This window comes from Lygodium microphyllum, chromosome 17 (assembly GCF_053477565.2).
Source record: "Lygodium microphyllum isolate KBCC chromosome 17, Lygodium_microphyllum_v1.1.10, whole genome shotgun sequence".
Classification (NCBI taxonomy): domain Eukaryota; kingdom Viridiplantae; phylum Streptophyta; class Polypodiopsida; order Schizaeales; family Lygodiaceae; genus Lygodium; species Lygodium microphyllum.
The window spans coordinates 50207691-50226956 of record NC_141151.1 but is presented as its reverse complement, the minus strand read 5'-3'; the positions used below and the strand labels follow the sequence as shown (position 1 = coordinate 50226956).

Here is a 19266-nt window from a genome sequence, read left to right as displayed (position 1 = left end):
TTTGAATGCCCAAGTTCCAAAAAATATCCCCACATGGAAAGGATGCACAAAGCATGTTTTAATTCACATAGGAAATTTAAATGCATTGGAAAATTTATATACTCATTCGATTTACAAAGTTTAGTTACATGTTGAGTACTTGCATTTCCTTGCACTTCCGTGGTCAAGGGTAGTTGCATTTTTTATCGTATGATGCATAAGTTAAAAGATGAAATTGTGGAAAGGCGTCCTTGTTGCATCTCGCAAAGGATAGGGCATATAACACATAACACACTTATGTAATAAATTCCTGGTTGTGACTCATGTATAAGATAATTGTAGCTGGACATTAAATGATGTCTAAATAGTTGCAATGAAAGGAAAAAATTTATGATTTTTGAACAAAAACATATATTATGCAATTCACATGCAAATGAACAGTTACAATTTAGGTTGAGTTAAGCGATAAAGGAAGGATTAAATCAATGATGTATTCATTGGCATCTAGTCATGAAAGAATGATGCATCCATGCATAGAGTTCCTTTATCAAAGATCAAAATTGGGAAAGGATGCATCTTCATTAAAAATACTAAAGCTTTGAATTCAATGCATCAACGTAGGGTTTATAAGAAATAGCTCTGAATGTCAATCATTATAGCATAGGGCAAGAAAAAGAAAGATCCTATAGTTGCATAAAGGTAAAAAGGTCTATGGTCTTGAAATTGCATGGAATGATACATCTCACTCATCCTGCAGTTACTTACATCTTTCAGGGAAAGTACTTGCAAATTTAGAAGAATGTATTTGCATCTTTAAAGGGAAGATCATCTTTAATCGTGGGTTGGCTAGATCAACTAAGTAATTCGTGTGTAATTGAGTAGCTTACATGAAACTCACAAAGATATGATTAGTTAGCATATGACGGTCACCTCAATGTTCTAGGTAGGGTTAAGCTATGATAAAATTCTGCTTAGTATCACACTTGGGATGCCGATTTAATATATTCGATCTTAAAAGTTCTACCCACATTCACGAAATGTTAGGGTTATTAAATCGCCATGTAAGAATGATCCAGGGTTTTCACCCTAAGGATCAGTTGACCAAATGCTAGACTTTCGCAAGGAATTTAGGGACCCTAGGGCTAAAATGTTTATTAGCCTAGTAGGATTAAGGTTTTGGATTGGGGTCAATAGGACTCCCAAACCCTATATCCGTGATCAAGAAATACCATATGATGGGAGATATAATCCCACAAGTTAGGTATTGACACCTATCTCATGCAATAAGCTACAACATCATATGCCCTTGCATCTAAATCACAAAATAGTACAACTACACCTTAGACCTAGTTGGCGAGTTCTAATTACAAGTCTAATTTTCTAGAAACCGAGTAGTCATCCTGCTACAACACTCTTCCTTGGAGCCTGATTTGTCAAGCTATGGTAGTTATGAATTGCCAAGAAAGCAATTGACCAACCAAGTTAGGGCGACGGGGTTGTCCAGGATTTATTGAACATAATATAAGGAAACCTAAGGTAGTGACAAGTTGGGTTAACAGGATATAAAACCCTAACCCAAGGAAAAAGGGTAAACAAGAAACTTAGCTTATGAAACCCTTCGGATCTTGCCAAGTCACGAATGATCCAGGTTCGAATGCTGGAAGCATTCGTGGAGAAGGGATTACACCTTAGCAGTTGGCCATACGAATGACCACTGGAATGCTCGTGATTGTACACTTAGGTGCACTGTTTATATTGCTTTGCTCAAGGAACTAATTCAGGAAAAACAAATAATGTTTCAGGTTAAAAACCTGGAGGGGGAGGCAGAATCAGTTACCTCTGACTGTCTGCCTGACCCTATCCAAGGGGGTTGTTAGCTTCGCCGGGAACGTGGACCGAACTCGCCGCGAGAGGTCTCTCAGTGGATGCAGCTTGGAGTAGCTTGGGTTCCAGGGGAGGCTCTGGACCGAACCCGCTGCGAGAGATCTCTCCGTGGGTGTAGCTTAGAGCAGGAGGATGCTTGGGTGCCAGGGGAGGCTCTGGCCGTAAATTCCTTGCCTCCGAATCCTGCATAAGAGGCCGACATGACTGGAGATGGGATCTTGAGGCCCGCATACTAGTCAACAGGCGGAACTTAGAATAGAGATCACTGAGGATTGCTGGGATAGCCTTCAAGCTGGATATTTGATGTATTCCAAAGATTATGATAAATAAAGATCAAATGTTGAAAAAGGAACTTGCTTGACATTGATTTTTTGTGTTAGTGCCTAAGTTACGTGAAGGAACCAATGATTAATTGGTTAATTAAGGAAGTTGTTTTTGCTTGTCAAACTAAATGTGGTAGGTAACTAGATAACTAAGCAACCTGAGGAAAGTGCGGTGGACATGACTCTGGGTCCGTCCTACGGAAGGGTAGTCCCGGTTGGCCGAGAACTTTTCTCAAAGGAATTGACAGCGAGGTAGCAATGACCTAGAATCAATAGAGTTAGAGTCCCGATTTATGCTATTTTAGGGGAACGGAATGGGACTATGCCTTATGGGCGGAGAGGTCGAGCTTCTCATCCCTCTCGTTTTCCATTCTCCTTGAACCAAGTGTAGTATATATCCGCTTCAACCCTGATGTTCTACGCAAAGTGGTTCGTCTGGGGCTCACCGCTAGCTACCTCCTAGGAACTTGACTATTAGGAAAACCCTGATTCAGGTCAGTCTTAAGTGGGAATGGCCAGATACTTCCGCTTCGTGGCAGACTCGGGAAGACCTTGATCGCAAACCCCGTGACATTTCTTATGAGTGCCGGGCGGCGCTTTCTAGACTCTCTTCCCGATGGGCTGCTAAGACATGTCCTACAAGTGGACAGGGGGACACGTTACACACTCTCACTCTCTTTTCCCTCCAACTTGCACTCTCTTTCTTCCTCTCTCTACTCCCTTAATCTCTTTCTCTCTCTACTCCCTTAATCTCTTCCTCTCTCTCTCTCTCAATCTTGTTTTTCTATTACTCTCTTTCTCTCTTTATAATCAAATAACCTTTTATAATAAATACAATATTTTAAATAATTATATTTCTTCTAAATATTGACATTGGCTAATTCTCTCTCTCTCTCTCTCTCTCTCTCTCTCTGTGTCTCTCTTATCTACTCCCTTTTATATTAAATTTTTCTCTCCTCTTTTGAATTTTCTCTATTTCTACCCCTCTCATCTCCCCCTCTCTCTTTCTCTTTCCCTTTTCCTCTCCTTTATCATTTTTCATAGTTCTCTCTCTCTCTTTGTCTCTCTGTCTGTCTCTCTCTCTCTCTCTCTCTCTCTCTAACCATATATAAGATGTTGAAAGAAAAGAGGGAGGAAGGAGAAAGGGACTTACCTTGAGACTCAAATATGCACACATGCTCCCACTCCTCCTTCGTGGTCTTATCCTTCTCCTTGATGCTCTCCTTGGTCATGCCTACATTCTTTTGCTCTTGTTTTACAGAGTCTCCTTCATATAATAGCAAAACAATGAGATAAGTAAGAAAAAGAACTAAATATATATAAAATGGAGATAAGAAGAGCACATAGCTTATGTATTGCGAGTGCGAGTATTGTAGGATGTCGTAGGATGTGGAAATGAACAAAGGACATGAAAGTTTCTCTTTAGGTATTTTAAAAAATGGTATAGATATTTGCATTGTTACATGTGCCAGTATATAACACCACATATACTAGTGCAAAATTGTTAATGCTTATGTGATCACATATATTACTCCCACTAATACTAGCATTTATATTGGCACTTATACTGACATCTACATTCTTTTTGCACATACATCAAATTATTTTTTTGATGTTCTCCTCATCTCTTATAATGTATTTAATTGAGGTTTTCATGGGTGTGATAGTATAAGGAAGTGTTCCTTTTTCTTTTCTTTAAACCTCATAATGACTAACCAAAGATGTCATGGACCATTTGAAATCTATCTCATGCTAGCTAGATATTGATATTTAGGATATACATTGTCAAGTAGCTTTTTTCTAATAAAATGGAATTGTACATAATTTTGCATGGATGAAGATGAGTGGATTCAAAGAAATCTCTCTAATATCAAAGAGAATTGGCTCACTTTTCTAATTGCTAATAAAGACATACCAAAACATTTGCTTAATGGAAGATGCAAACCTCTAGTCCCCATGAAGAAGAGAGTAGATTTCAAAGAGCCCAATGCTTGTTGGTTCTTGAAGGTAGCAAAATATACCTAGTATAAGAATGAACTAAGGGTACCTTGAAGATGTGGAAGAAAAGACTTAAGAAGAGGGATACTCCATCTAACAATGTGCCACTTTGGAGAATAATGGCTAATAAGATAGTTATTAAAGATAGACTCTACTAATTCAAGACTCTTCAGCCTCTTTAAAAGCTTATGAAAACCTTATTTTGAAGGCTTATAGTGGCTGAGGACCCTTTATTTGTAATCTAGATATTAATTTCATGTAAAACTCTACACATTACAAAAGAGTGACTTTACCTAGAATTGAAGACATTAACATCACACACAAATAGGCACATATGAACCTATATGATAGAGATGTCAACCATTCACCACATGTACTCAATAGTAAAGCCATTTAGAAAGCATTCATGTACCACACACTTTTACACATATGCACAAACACCTAGTAAACACACTTATGGACACCCATTCTTATGTAATCGAAGTTATACACATATAAATATGTTAGAAAAGTAATCATGATGCCAACTTTAATTATACACATGTGTAACCCATACAATAGAAACTCAACCATTCACCACATGTATTTAACACACAAAGCCATTCACCGATATTCACCTGCCACATGCTAATGCATATATCCGAAAACATCAAGTAGATATTGCTATGGGCACTAATGTAGCCAAAGTTATTCATTCATATATATGTTAAAAAGAGTACAATAGTGATTATTGTCTATTAACTTATTTTGCAATGTTGCAAGATTGTTGACGATGATATACATAGATACTTCATTTTCTTGCACCCATAGGTACACATAGATAGACATTCATACTTTTTTATGGAAAGCACACCCATTCATGAACTTACATAGCCACACAACTTTCATCATCACACATATGTAAACAAATTCTAAGAGATACAAACACCATCCTAGAGATAGACACATGTTAAATGGAAGGATAGAGTTTAAGTAGGCAAAAGAATAGAGGAGTGAAACAATAAAGAGAGTGCACAATTATTAATGTTTTATTTCTTATTACCTATTTGTTTGATTCTAGGACACATTTAAGGAGACAAACGAGAAGCAAGCACATAGTTAATCATGTGCATCTTTTAATTTCTAAGCTTGTTTGTTTCAATTTTGATGAAGGCACATGCACCTTAAAGTATATTGATCCCATGCAAATTGGATGGAAAACATAATTTTTCTATTTCTCATCTTTCAAAAATTAAAAGTTACCAATAATATTTTCATGTTGTTTTGATTGTTCAATATAGACATTATGATATGTGTACTTCATGTCACAAGACACATTCATATCATGAGTTGAAAACATTGATAATGTAACATTGTGAAACATGTCCTTCAAAGATACTAATACTAGTTTGTACATTAGAGTTGATAAATATTAGAGTCTATTTTCACCATACAATCATCCCAATAACACATGGCCATTTGGCAATGCAAGATTTGAATAGACTTTCTTACTTTTCCATTCATAGATGCTCCCTCTACAAAAATATTGGGGCAAGTCCCCTCCTTCTCAAGATGTAACTACATGCTAACATACCAATAGCATATCCACAAATTTTGAACAATAATTGCTAGAAAATGAAAAGTGAAATCCTTAAGCATTATTTATCTTGTTGACCAATCTTCGCGTGCCATGAAAAGCTCCTTGCTAGAGATACGTTAGAGATATGTTTGCTTTACATTCAATCCAAATGGTAATAGGTTCATTAGAATAATGGAAAGAATGGAAGATAGATTTTGTGGAATTGATTTCCAAGCATGTGATCCATCATAATGCTTGCACATATTGGCCAATGACTATGGAACACGTGTCGATAGAATGCTTTGCAAGTGCCTAAATCATGTGTTGGAAAAATCTTAGATGGAAGCACACAATCCACCATTGTGAAAAAAGTGTATCTTCTAGCCAATTTTTAATAGAAAGCAAAAGGTAACTTTCCATGTGTCTAATAAAGGATATTGAGTCCAGTACTCATAGTGAAATGATTTGAAAGATGGGACCCCCTAAGTAATCAACATCTATATCAATGTGAATCTGCTGCATCGTACCATTGTAATCTTTGGGAAAGCATATGAACTTTGTGTTGCACATGGGTGTAGGTAGTGCAATTCTACGAGGGCTTGAGCTGTAGGATAAATGTGGGAGTGTTGATAGTGAAGTTGTATGAGCTTGAGCATAAGAGGTTCCACATAGCTAGGGAGTAACTAGAGCTGCATTGGAGAGGTTAGGGCAAATGTGAAGTGTGGTATGCTAGACACTTAGGGAAGAAGCTCAAGGGGTCGTTGGGAGAGGGCCAAGGGAACTATAAGTAGGCATAATCTCTCTCTCTCTCTCTCTCTCTCTCTCTCTCTCTCTCTCTCTCATGGCTCTGCCTCGAAGTGTGCTACAAGGCAGCTCAGCTGTCCACATGTGGGCTGATATGGGTTCAGGCAGCTCCAAGAGAGCAAGCCTAGACCTCTCATTCCTGCTGGGAACATCGCTGGTTGTGGTGGCGGTGCTGGCCATGACAGCAGCCTTCTTGTGCTGCTACCACTGGAAAATGATAATGCGTGTGAAAAGCGGAGAGGAAGCAGGAGATGGCGAAGAGCAGCAGGTTGACGAATCAGCTCATCGTGCGCCGGTGCGCCTACCCATCCACACCACCATGGCTAGCAGTGAGCCGGCACCCATTGGAGTCGTTATTGGAGTCTTACGTCCTCCTCCCACAAAGACGATCTCTTACACCAAACTCGACACGGTGAGCGTAGTGACGTACCACTTGATGAGAACCCCATGAATACTAAGTAATTGAGTCGCTTTGGGAGAACCTAGTAGTGCCATTAACTACTAAGTAGTTAAGTAGCATTAGTCCCTATAGTAGTGGCAATAATCGTAGTACCAATACTTCTATTCCTACTTAGCTAACAATAATAGTGGTCGTCATAGTAATATTGTAAAACAGGAGTACCTCTATTGCTAGTTAGCTAGCAGTCGTAGTAACAGTATTAAGTATTAGTATGCACAATGCAGAACAACTCTTTCTAGTTGGTTAGCAACTAAGTAGTACTAGTTGATATTGTGATTTTCATTACCGTTTTTCTAGTTCGAGTAATAGTCGTAGTAGTTGTAGTAGTTCCAATAGTAGCAACTAAATGAGCTAAATATTAATGGTTGTTATTATTGCTAAAAGCACAAGTAGTAGTAAGGGTTAGCAGGTGCAATGATAGGGATGATGGTGCAAATTTGTAATTAGATAATGTTAGTAGTGGTAATGGTAAGTTGCACTACAACTTCTTTATACCAGCAATCGTTGTGATCTTTATATGAAGGTACGGTGCCACTTTATGTGTATTCCTAGTTTGTGATAATGACTAATAACTTTATAATGTGTGCTCAGGTTCCTTGCCCTCCCATGGTGTACGTGCCAGGCCATGACTTACCAACATTCCTAGCCCACCCATGCCCATATGTGCCTTCAGCACTAACCCACACATGACGGCCTTTTTTAAGCATCCCCTCTATGGCATTGCTCAAGAAATGGAAACAACAAATTTTTACCTAATGGGTCTATGCCACCCAAAAATATTCAATGCCAAAGGGTAAAAATATTCACTCAACATCCTTACACCATTCAAAACATGTACTGATACCAAAAGGTAAATAAAAGATTTTGTTATTCTTCACTAATGATGAATCGTTGAAAAATAGTGGGACAAAAAGCTTAAGATACCAAGAACGCTCCACAAATCTAAGAACCATGAGAGTGCCTCCACTAGCACGTCCCCCCTACAAGCCACATCTAGAAGCACCTCCCATTTTCTTCCCCCTCTCTCTCATTTGGGGTCAAAAAGTTTGGCAAGGGCACTATTCTCTTTCCAAGCACACATGATTGATAAGACTTGCTATAACCAAAGCATGGTGAAGGGTGCTTGAGTTTTTCTTTACATATTTGACCATTGTAGAATGCTCATTGTATGATAATTTTAATGCTTAAGCTTACAAAGCATACCTTGAAAGAAGAGAATTGTGTACTAAGAGCTAGATATTGTGGAATAAACAATGAATATGTGCTCTTTACATGACTTTAATGCTCAAGCTTACAAAGCATACCTTGAAAGAAGAGAATTGTATGCTAAAGGCTTGATATTGTGGAATAAACAATGAATATGTGCTCTTTACATGATTGAAAAAAATATTTTCCTATGTGTCTAAATGGCCATAACCTGTTATAGTTTTGTATATGGAATAAATTTTATTTATGTTCAAGGGAAGATTTTTGAATGGAAAAAAAATCTTGGCCTACAATCACTATCACATGAACAAGCCAAAATATAACAATCTAAAACCTTTTTGATAATGATAGTACATCAGTGATCAAGCCATTCCACATAAAAGATACTATCTTGTGGATAAAGTTGAAAAGCACAAAACGAACCCTATTCTACAAGAATATTACATCATTGACTAATGTATTCCATACAAAAAAGATATATTACAACATTGACTAATGTATTTCATACAAAAGTTATATATTTACTACGAAATTTTGAGTATGATACAAGCTTATGAAGCCAAATCCATCAGCCATGTGAAAGTTGTGAGATTTAGCCTTGGAATCTTTCCAAGCTGGCTTGACCCTTATAGTAACTTTAGAAAAATATTTTATTTTTAATGTCCTTTACAACCTTGAACCATATACATAAGATTCCTAAAATTGATAAGTGTATTTGGCATTTCCAAACTCCAATTAAGAAAGGTTGCTGCATATCTCTCTACATTTGTAAAGAATGAGATAGAGAGGTGAGAGAAAGTTTACACAAAAGGGAGAAATTCTAGTCAAGAAGAGAGAAAGACCAAAAGTAGAGAGAGAAAGATAGAAAGAATAGAGGGAAAAGGGAGGAAGCCATAGAAGTTGAAGGAGAAGCTTTGATTTGAAGTGGATTTATATTATTAATTGAACTGATAATGACTGAACAATCTCTTACATATTATATACTTTTGTCATCTTGAAAATAAGTATTTATTGAAATATTCTTAAAATGTATCTCTAATTCATCTTCATTATCATCCATCCTTGCCTGGATGTTTTTGTCCTTTAAAAAAAAGATCCTATTACAAGATATGTCTGATTGTAGAGTATCCTATATGGACAACATAGAAGGTATCCTAATATCCGAGAATATTAAGGAAAAAGATAGATTAAAAGTGGAAGAACAAAAACAATATATGTACATGTGTACTATACAGTAAAGGTGATAACTTGGCCCAAAACATTTCATGGATGAGCTTATACAAAAGATAGACATAATGTTATCTATTATACACCCTATTGGATGACTCTATTATAACTTTTAATCAACTTGTCCAAATCAAGCCTCTTGTAGCTCCAAACAAAGCTCATGTTAAGAACTTTTAGTGTATGTATCAGTTACTTCTCTCTATAATCAATGCAAAGTCAAATATGCTCTAAAAGAGAGAATTGTACTGTAGGCAATTGTAGTGAAATAGGGCCCATAAATTGTCATAATATTTTCTAAATATTTATTGGAAGATATAGGAAGAACTCCAAGATTCTTGTTGGTCTAAATAGAGCTTTTTCAAATAGCAATCCTTTATCAACCTAGATCAAAAGGATAACTATCATCAAAGCCATTCATCGAATGTGATATGCCCTAATAGTCATATCAAACTTTTCTCTAACATGTATATAGATAGTGTTTGGAAATGATTTTTAGGTCATTTTAAGTATTTTGGAAATTTTTGGTGATGGCAATTTTTGATTAAAAAATTTTCAACTTTTAGACAAGACATGCTAGAAGTTGATTTGCGATCAAATGGAGCAGAATTTGATCAAAGTTCCTCTCACAAGGTTCAAAGAAAAGACTAAGGAGAATATTTTGTCATCTCATAGGCTCGATCCTTCAGTCTTTTGCATATATAAGCCTTCAAAAATGAAAAATAAAAAAAATCAACACTTTAAAAAAAGTGTCTCACTTTTTGTGCTTTCTTTCTATTTTTGTAGGTTGCATGTGAAAGATGAATTTGGAGGATCACATCAATTTTGGTACATATTTTTCTTGGAAAACATGCCATTATTGGAAAAAGTATATTCTAGATATATGAAGCCGTTTTTGCAGAAAAGCTATTTACTGCTCCTTTGTTTCCTTCAAACTGTAATACCGATTTCTCATTTTGTCTTTCTACTTGCATTTGTCTATCGAAAATTGTATTGATTTTTACTAGATTGTGACCAGTTGGATTGCAAGTGGTATTAGAGAATTCTAAAATGAGAAGATGGAAAGCTTGGACCAAAGAGTCAAAGAGCATGAAGAACTCATTGAATATCTTCTTGCTAGTTTGAGAAAAGAACAAGCCGATAAAGAAGTTGCAAAGACACTAGAGACTGTTGTGGAGCTAGGAGGTGAATGGAATACAATTGGCATTAGCGGATCAATTGGAGGGCCACCTCAATAACCCAACTAACAATAATAGACGATCAGAAGAGAAAGATCTTTTGAATATGATGCTAGAGAATCTACAATTATGTAGGTATTCAAGAATGTGAAGCTAAACAAGTTTGATGGCAAAAAGAAGACAGGAGAAGATCTTGAAGCATGGCTTGAAGAGCTTGAAGATTTCTTTGCATTGCATGAATTTTTTGAAAAATTGAAAGCCAATGTTGCAGTTTTGCAACTACACAATATGGGAAAGCTATGGTGGAAGACCTATATAGAAACTAGGATTCAAGTTGGCCCTATCACATGGAAGGAGTTTCATATGTAGGTGGAGAAGAGGTATTGTTCTCCTCACCACAATATGGAAAGGAAGATGGAATTTTACAATTTTGAGAAATTTGAAGAGGATAAGCATGATATTTCTATCCATGACTATAATGAAAAAATCTTACAGCTCCATAAATATGCTCTTGATGTGATGAGAGATATCCTAAAAAGGAATTTCATTGAAGGACTGAAGGATGACTTGAGATATCAAGTCAAGGGATCAAGATCACATACTGATTTCCTTGATGCTATTGTAAAGGCAAAGAATTATAAAAAGATGCAGAAATACAATGAAATAAAAGCAATGAAATTATCTAGTCAGTGGATTATTTCCACATGTCACCGTCCACAAAGTTCCTATTCTACTACCTCAAAGAATAGATTAGGTTAGAATTTCAATAACAATAGAAGCTAGAATACTATGCAAGGAGGGCCTGTAGAAGGTTCTTCAAAAGCACCAATCCATAATTAGAATATCTCAAACAACAACCAAAAGAAGAGACAACCTGTTGATAGCAACGATATCAAGAATTTCTTAAACAAGCAAGAAGATTGGGACTATGTTTCCACTACGACGAGCAAGGCCATCATACTTTTGAATGTTGAGAGCTGGATTTTAAGAGCCAATTTTGAGCCGTGCTTGAAGCATTTGATGCCGTTTTTGAAATACAAAGTGCCTAGGAAGCGCTAAAGCCTAAATTTTCATAAAAAATCAAACCGTGGCGGATCGTCAAGAGCTGGAGTTTTCCTAGATGAATTTTGATGCTAGGAACCCAACACGAGTCTTGGTTTCTTGATAAGAGGTCGTTTGACCCCCCATTTAATCCCCGCAATGTTTGGCGTTATAAAGCAGCTACTGGATCTAGGAGCTAGAAAGTGCACAACAAAGGCCAAGCTGATGGATTTCGATGCTGCAAAGTCACTTGTGCATATGGATTTTGAATCCAAGTCCATTTGCCCATCCGAAATCGAAATATCCACTTGTGAGTGTGAACACAAAAGGCCGAATCGGTTATCTTAAAGGTTAATAACCTTGGGCTAATAAAAAAAGGAAAAAAATATTTAAAAAATGACAAAGGGGAGGTGTAAATTTTTTTGCTCCCCCTCCAAATTTTCTCTATGCCTCTTCATTCGTAGGAAATAGAGAGAGAGAGAGAGAGAGAGAGAGAGAGAGAGAGAGAGAGAGAGAGAGAGAGAGAGATTCTCGATCTATATAGAGAGAGAGGAAGGAGGTGGCTGTGATTTTGTTATTTTTTATGGAGAAATAAGAAATCTGATTTTCTAGTCTTTCTCTCTCCTCTCTCCTCTTTGTAGTTGTTCATATGCATCAATTCAAGAGAAAAGGGAGAGGGGTGTGATGAAGAATTCGGAGCAAATAATGATGCTGGAGTGATGGAGGATGTAGATTGGGCTGAGAAAGTGCATCAACGACAAAGAAGAAGCATCAACGCCCTCCGGTCTCTATGATATACGAGCCTTGAAATCGCAGTTTCTATGCGTAAGTGAGCAGTTCTTTTGTTTTATGGAAAATGATTGAAGAATGTGTTTTATTTTGTTTGTTCTTGATTTTTCATGTTTCATTCTCTCTAAAATATGAAAGGAAACCAAAAAATACAATGATATAATAGTTTTCTACAAAACACATAAAATCTGTAAGTTGCGATTTTGAAAAAAATATTGGAATTTGGGGGTTTTATTGAGTGTTTTGGGGTCATATAGGATAAAAATGGATATGGAAATGATGCTAAGTGTCCTTGATCAGTAAGAACTCATAATTCTAAAATATCTCATTTTTATGAAGAAATAAATGGGAAAAATAGAGATTTTTTTTCACCTAAGAAATAAAAAAAAATACATTTTATATTTGTGAGCATATAACAAGGCTAGAGCATGAAGATCAAGCCTGAGTCAAGCCTTGTTTCTATGTTATAGTATCGTTTTATCGATTTTTATATGAAAAAATTACATAAAAATGAACCCTACACCTACCCAACGAATGCAAAACCCAAACAATAGGAGGGAAGATGGTTTGTGAAAGTGGTTAGTTGCTGAAAATGATTCAAATTCTAATCTATTTTTCTATGCATAACATATAGGATGGACTATTGTTTGGATTAAGAAGACTAGTAGCATGAAGAAATTCGATGCTTGTCTCTAGTAACACTGCACGTACGACTAGTTGGAAAATCATTGAAAGGTTGTTTTTGCACTTCACCTAGCTAGTTTAAATGATAAAATTCTTGAGTACAATGGTCATCCATCCTTGCATTATGAGCATAACATGGTATCAAACCTGGACGCATTGCAATTGCTTTCCAAACATTGACCTACGTGGAGTGTGAGAGGAAACCCGAGCTGTAGGGTAGATGAACGGTTTCTTGGGGCAAGCTTGGTAAGAAACTACCAAATCTCCTGGATCGTTCAAAATATATAAGAGTGGAGACTATTCGTATGTCCTTTATGTTAGAGCAGCATATCAAGGGGCCAATCCTCTCAGTGTAGGAGAGCTGCAATGGGGCCAATGTATTTAGTTGGGGGGGGAGGTAACCTCCTATGTTTGTGTTATGTGGTATATTGTACCAAGTTGTATGGGATCTCCCTCTAAGGAGTAAGGAAGGGCAATCGTTGGACTATGTTCCATTACAAACATAATGCCTACATTAGCAATTAGGGTAGCGTGCCCTTGGATGCTCCTAGCCCCATGAGGCTATGTGGGGTTGTCTTGTGAGTGTTATAGAGGCCTGGCTAGTGCCTATAGCCAGTGTCGGGCCTATTTTAGGTCTCGAAAAATGTCCAAATAAGGCAATGAATACTCCATTGCAATCCAAGAAGACTGACATTGATACAATGATTGAGAAAGGGGATAAAGAAAGTAAGTGTCTCAATTCTCTTATCAGATGTATGATGTCTTCTAGTTGGCACCTTAGAGCTTTCGTTATCAAAATTTGTTAGTGGTGAAATTGGTACTTAGAAGGCAATCTTTCTTATTAATTTTGGAGTACATATTAATTTGTGTATTTCTTAAAGATCAAAACCTAAAATTTAATAAAACAATCAAGTGACCATTGGAATTGGCTAATGGGGAAAAACATTTTAGTAAGGGCTTGATTCAAAATTTAACCTTCATGTTTACAATGAAACACATAAGGGAGATTTTTATGTACTTGAAATGGGAAAAACAGATGTGATAATTGGAATGGATTGGTTAATAGAAAATCATGCATTAATTGACTGTGAAGAGAGATCTTTAATTTTAAAAAGGTATGGAGATTATAAATAGTTAATCATTTCAGCCCCATAAAACTTTTGAGGGGAATCAAACAAGGATGTGTGACATTTTTAATGTTTTCTAGAGAGTTGAAGCTCAAGGACATAGAGAGGTATCTTGAATACATAGAGAAATTGTTAGATGAATACAATGATATTTTCCCGATGTTCTACTAGGTATGCCTTCTTATAGAACAATTGACCATGCTATAGAGTTTTATCTAGGAATAGAACTCTACTCTATAGTATCTTATTGGTTCAATATAGAAGAGATGATCTCTTAAAAAGGGAATTTATTAGACCCAATGTATCTCTTAGGGCGTGCTTGTATTATTCCAGAAGATGAAGGATGGGACATATAGACTTTGTATTGATTACAGAGATCTTAATAAGCAAACCATAAAGAACAAATACCCCCTTCCACACATTGATGATTTATTGAGCCAATTTAGTGGTGCAAATGTGTTTTCAAAAATAGACTTATGATTGGATTACTTCCAAATCCATATAAAATTTGAGGACATTCCATAGATTACTTTTTGGACTAGGTATGGTCATTACGAATTCGTAGTTCTAGCTTTTGGATTAACTATTACACTAGCGACATTCATGTGTTTGATAAATAACAATTTTCATCCACATCTCAATGAATTCATTCTTGCATTCTTGGATGATATATTTGTATATTCTAAATATCATTATGAATATGAGATACATCTTAGAAAAACTCTTTAGATTTTGAGGGAACATAAACTTCATGCTAAAACAAAGTAAATGTTTCTATGCAAAAGATTAGACTATTTATCTAGGAAGAGTTATTTCTAAAGAGGAAATTCATATAGATCCAGAGAAGATAAAGATTATTGTTGATTGGCTTGTATCAAATGTGTGTGAGATGTGAGAAGCTTCTTCAAATTACCTTAGTATGAGAGAATTAATATTTGAGATTTTTCTAAGATATCTAGTACTTTGACTAAATTGACTAAGAAAAACTGAACCTTTTGTTTAGTCACATGCATGTCAAGAAGCCTTTGAAACATTGAAATGGAATGTGGCTAAAAATTGCATATTAAAATGTTTTGAGATGGGAAAACATTTTATATTGTCTTGTGATGCCAGTGGGGAGGAGTTAGGATGTGTGTTAACACAAGAGGGGAGAGTAGTGGTTTATGAATCTCAGAAATTGAGGAGACATGAGATGAACTATCATGTACATGACTTAGAACTTGCTGCTATAGTTCATGCTCTAAACATTGGATACATTTGTTACTTGTTGAGTGTAAAATTTGAGTTAAGAACTTGTCATCAAAGTCTAAAATATACTTTCACTCAACCTTTGTTAAATAATTGATAAAAGAGATGGTTGCAACTGCTATGTGAATATGACTTTGATATTAAACATGTATCTAGAAAGGAAAACAAAGTTGCTGATGCTTTAAGAGTCATAGACCTATGTGTAATACTTTAACTATTATATGAACTGACTTGATTGATGATGTACGACTTGAACTGTAGGATGATTGCATGTATTTAAAAATTTATTATTTTTAAATAAAAATTTGGAGAAGTGTATGATGGGAAGTTTCATATGCTTAAGAAAAAACTTTATTATCTAAATCATATGTGTATTCCTACTGCTTCAAAATTCAATAAAGAAGTTCTTAAGGAATGCCATAGTTTGCCTTTCTTTGATCATCTTGGACTTTCAAAGACTTGCAACAAAGTCAAGAGTTAATTCTTTTGACCAAGGATAAAGAAGGACGTTAAAATATATGTGAAGGAATGTTTAAAGTGCCAATAAGTAAAAATTGAATAGAAATCTGTGCCTTGTGAAATGCAACCATTAGATATACTTGACAACCAAAAGTGAAAATCCATATCTATGGATTTAATCACTAAGTTGCCTATTGATAGGGAAGGGTATGACACTATCTTTGGTGTAGTGGATAGACTCATAAAATTTGCGAATTTCTTTTCCATGAAAAATACTAGCATGGCTTTAAATGTAGCCAAATTGTTTGTAAAAGAAATCTTTCCTTTGCATGGTATGCCCAAAAGTATTGTGTTTGATAAAGATTCAAAATTTATATCTAACTTTTGGAAAGCCATATTTAAAGCCATTGGAACTAAATTAAGGATGAGTATCACATTTCACTTGCAAACAAATGGAGAGATAGAGGGAGCAAAGTGGGTTCTAGAAGACATACTTATAATATATGTAAATGAAAAATAAACAAATAGAATGAATATTTGGCCTTAATTGAATTTGCATACAAGAATTCATGGCATGCATTGATTAAAATGACTCCATTTGAAGCATTGTATGGTTATAACTATGCGACTCATGTTTGTTTGTCTAATGCTTCAAATAGAGTAGAAATTTTAAAACAAATGCTTGAAACAATGGATAAGGAATTAAAAAGAATGAAGAAACACATTAAAGAGACATGACTAAGGCAAAAAATATATTATAACAAGAAAAGGAAAGCACTATAGTTTGGTGAAGGTGATATGGTTTTCTTGAGAGTTGAACCCAGTCAAACTAACTTGTTTCTTGGGAAAGATAGAAGGTTGTCTCCATGTTTTGTAAGCCCATTCAAAATTCTAAAGAATATTGATTCACTTGCATATAAACTCGAATTGCCATCTATGTCAAGGTTTATCTAAGATTGATTCACTTGCATATAAACTCAAATTTCCATCTATGTCAAGGTTTATCTTGTTTTTCATATGAGTTTATTGAAAAAGTATGTTGCTAACTCTGATCATCCTTTGCAGGATAAGTTTAGATTACAATAAGATAGAACATTAAAGGTTGAACCAGAATTAGTATTAGATCATAAAGTTAGATACCTTAGAGATAGAGATATTGTGGAGGTGTTGGTGAAATGGGATACATATTCTATAGAGTATGCAACTTGGGTTCATCTAGATAGTTTGCAGCAAGAATATCTATCGTTTCAACTCTAAGGGACAAGAGTTTTTGGAAGGAGAGAATATGATATACCCTAATAAATTTATATTGAACTTTTTTTTTTTACATGTGTGTAGATAGTGTTTGGAAATGATTTTTAGGTCATTTTAAGTGTTTTGAAAAATCTTGGCAATGGCAAATTTTTGGTCAAAACTTTTCCAAATTTTAGGCATAAGACTTATTTTGGAAGCTAATTTGTGATCGAACAAAATAGAATCTTCTCAAACTTTAAGTCATGGAGTTCAAAGAGGAGATCAAGAAAAATATTTTATTATCTCATGAGCTCGGTCTAATTCTTCACCATTTTGGAGATATGAGCCTTTGAAATTTAAAAAAAAAAATTTTCAACACTTTTTGTGCTTTCTTTTTGTTTTTGGTAGGTTGCATGAGAGTGAGGATTTAGAAGGATCGCATTAATTTTGGTACGCGCTTTTCTTGAAAAGCATATCGCTATTGGAAAAGCATATTTTAGATGCATGAAGCCATTTTGGTAGAAAAGCTAAACAAACTGTTATCGCCATCATCATCTTCTTCTAGAATTCAAGATTGAGACTATGAATGTGATTAAAATTGCAGTTGAGAGTAAGATTGTGGATGTATATATGTATATATGGAGAGAGGGAGAGAGGGAGAAAGTGAGGAAATAATGAATTGAGAGAGAGAAGTATATTGTCTATCATAACATAGACAAAATGGACAATGATGATGATTGCAACATTCAAGATCAAAAGGCATATCTCAATAAATATATCATGTACCTTTACACTCAATGTGAGATAGCAATTTAACCAAGATATTGCTTTTCTATGGACCATGTGTGACACTGCAACAAATTTCAATAAAAAATCATTGACCAAGAAAACTAGGACTTTGAGTTAATAGTAAGAAAAGTGTGTATCAATCATGCTTTAAATTCAAACTATAATTGAATCTCTTATACAATAATATTAGATGTGTCCTAGAAATGCCTACAGAGAGATGTCGTTCAATCCCAAGGAATGTACCTATTATATTTTCTATTTCCCTCCATCTCTCTTGTGCTCTCCTTCCATCTCTCTCTCTCTCTCTCTCTCTCTCTCTCTCTCTCTCTCTCTCTCTCTCTCTCTCTCTCTCTCTCTCTCTCTCTCTCTCATCCCCCCCTCTCTCTCTATTTTTCTCTTTCCCTACCTCTCTATCTCTCTGTCTCTCTCTTTTTTCTCTCTTCTTCCATCTCTCTATTTCTCTCTCCCTTCCTCTCTCTATTTTTCACTCCCCTTTCTATCTATATCTCTTTGTTTTCTCTATCTTTTTCTCTTTCCTCTCTCTTCCTCCCTTCCTCTCTTTATCTCTCTCTTTTCCCCTCTCTCCACTTTTCTCTCTCTCATTCTCTCTTTGTTTCTCTATCTCTCTCTCTCTCTCTCTCTCTCTCTCTCTCTCTCTCTATATATATATATATATATTCCCTTTCCCTCCATCTTTGTGTTTGTTTCTCCTCCCTCTCTCTTCTTTTCACTCTCTTTCTCTCACTCTTATTTTCTCTCTCCCCCTCTCTATTTCTCTCTCCACCCATCTCTCTTATTTTCTCTCCTCTCTCTCTCTCTATATATTTGTTTCTCTCCCTTCCTCTCTCTTCCTCTCTCGTTCTTTCTCTATCCCCCCTCTCTCCCTCATTGTTTCTCTCCCTCACCCTTGTTCTCTCTTCCTCCCTCCATCTCTCTATTTCTCTCTTTCTCTCTTTGTTTCTCTCTCCCCCTTTTCTATTCCTTTTTGTTTTCCTTCTCCTCTTTCTCCTTCCCTCTCTGAATTTTTCATGAAGCCCCCTCTCGCTCCCTTTTTCTTTATCTCCCTCTTTCTCTCTCCCTCTTCCTCCCTTCTTCTCTCTATTTCTCTCCCTCTCTCCCTCTCTCCCTCTTGCCCTCTCTCTCTCAATGCATCTCTCCACAAACAAAAATAAAGAAAGAAAAGAAGAAAACAAAAAAACAAAGAAAGAATAGACAATATACCTACCTCAAAGGCTCAAAGATGAAACTCTTCATGCCTCCCTCCTTCTTCCTCACCTCACTA

General features: G+C 35.8%; 1 protein-coding gene and 1 pseudogene across 2 annotated transcripts; both read left to right on the top strand.

Moving 5' to 3' along the window:
- The first annotated feature begins 6300 nt into the window (after positions 1–6300).
- LOC148021878 (uncharacterized) lies at positions 6301–8354 on the top strand. Its single transcript, XM_087697395.1, has 2 exons — positions 6301–6958; positions 7598–8354. The coding sequence occupies exons 1-2, from the start codon at positions 6584–6586 to the stop codon at positions 7694–7696; spliced, it is 474 nt and encodes a 157-aa protein (XP_087553521.1). The 5' UTR covers positions 6301–6583; the 3' UTR covers positions 7697–8354.
- On the top strand, positions 7705–17251 carry LOC148021877 (uncharacterized; annotated as a pseudogene). The gene is made up of 3 exons (XR_015694416.1): positions 7705–7799; positions 10223–10264; positions 12297–17251. The product of XR_015694416.1 is annotated as an uncharacterized LOC148021877 (transcript).
- Positions 17252–19266: the final 2015 nt, after the last annotated feature.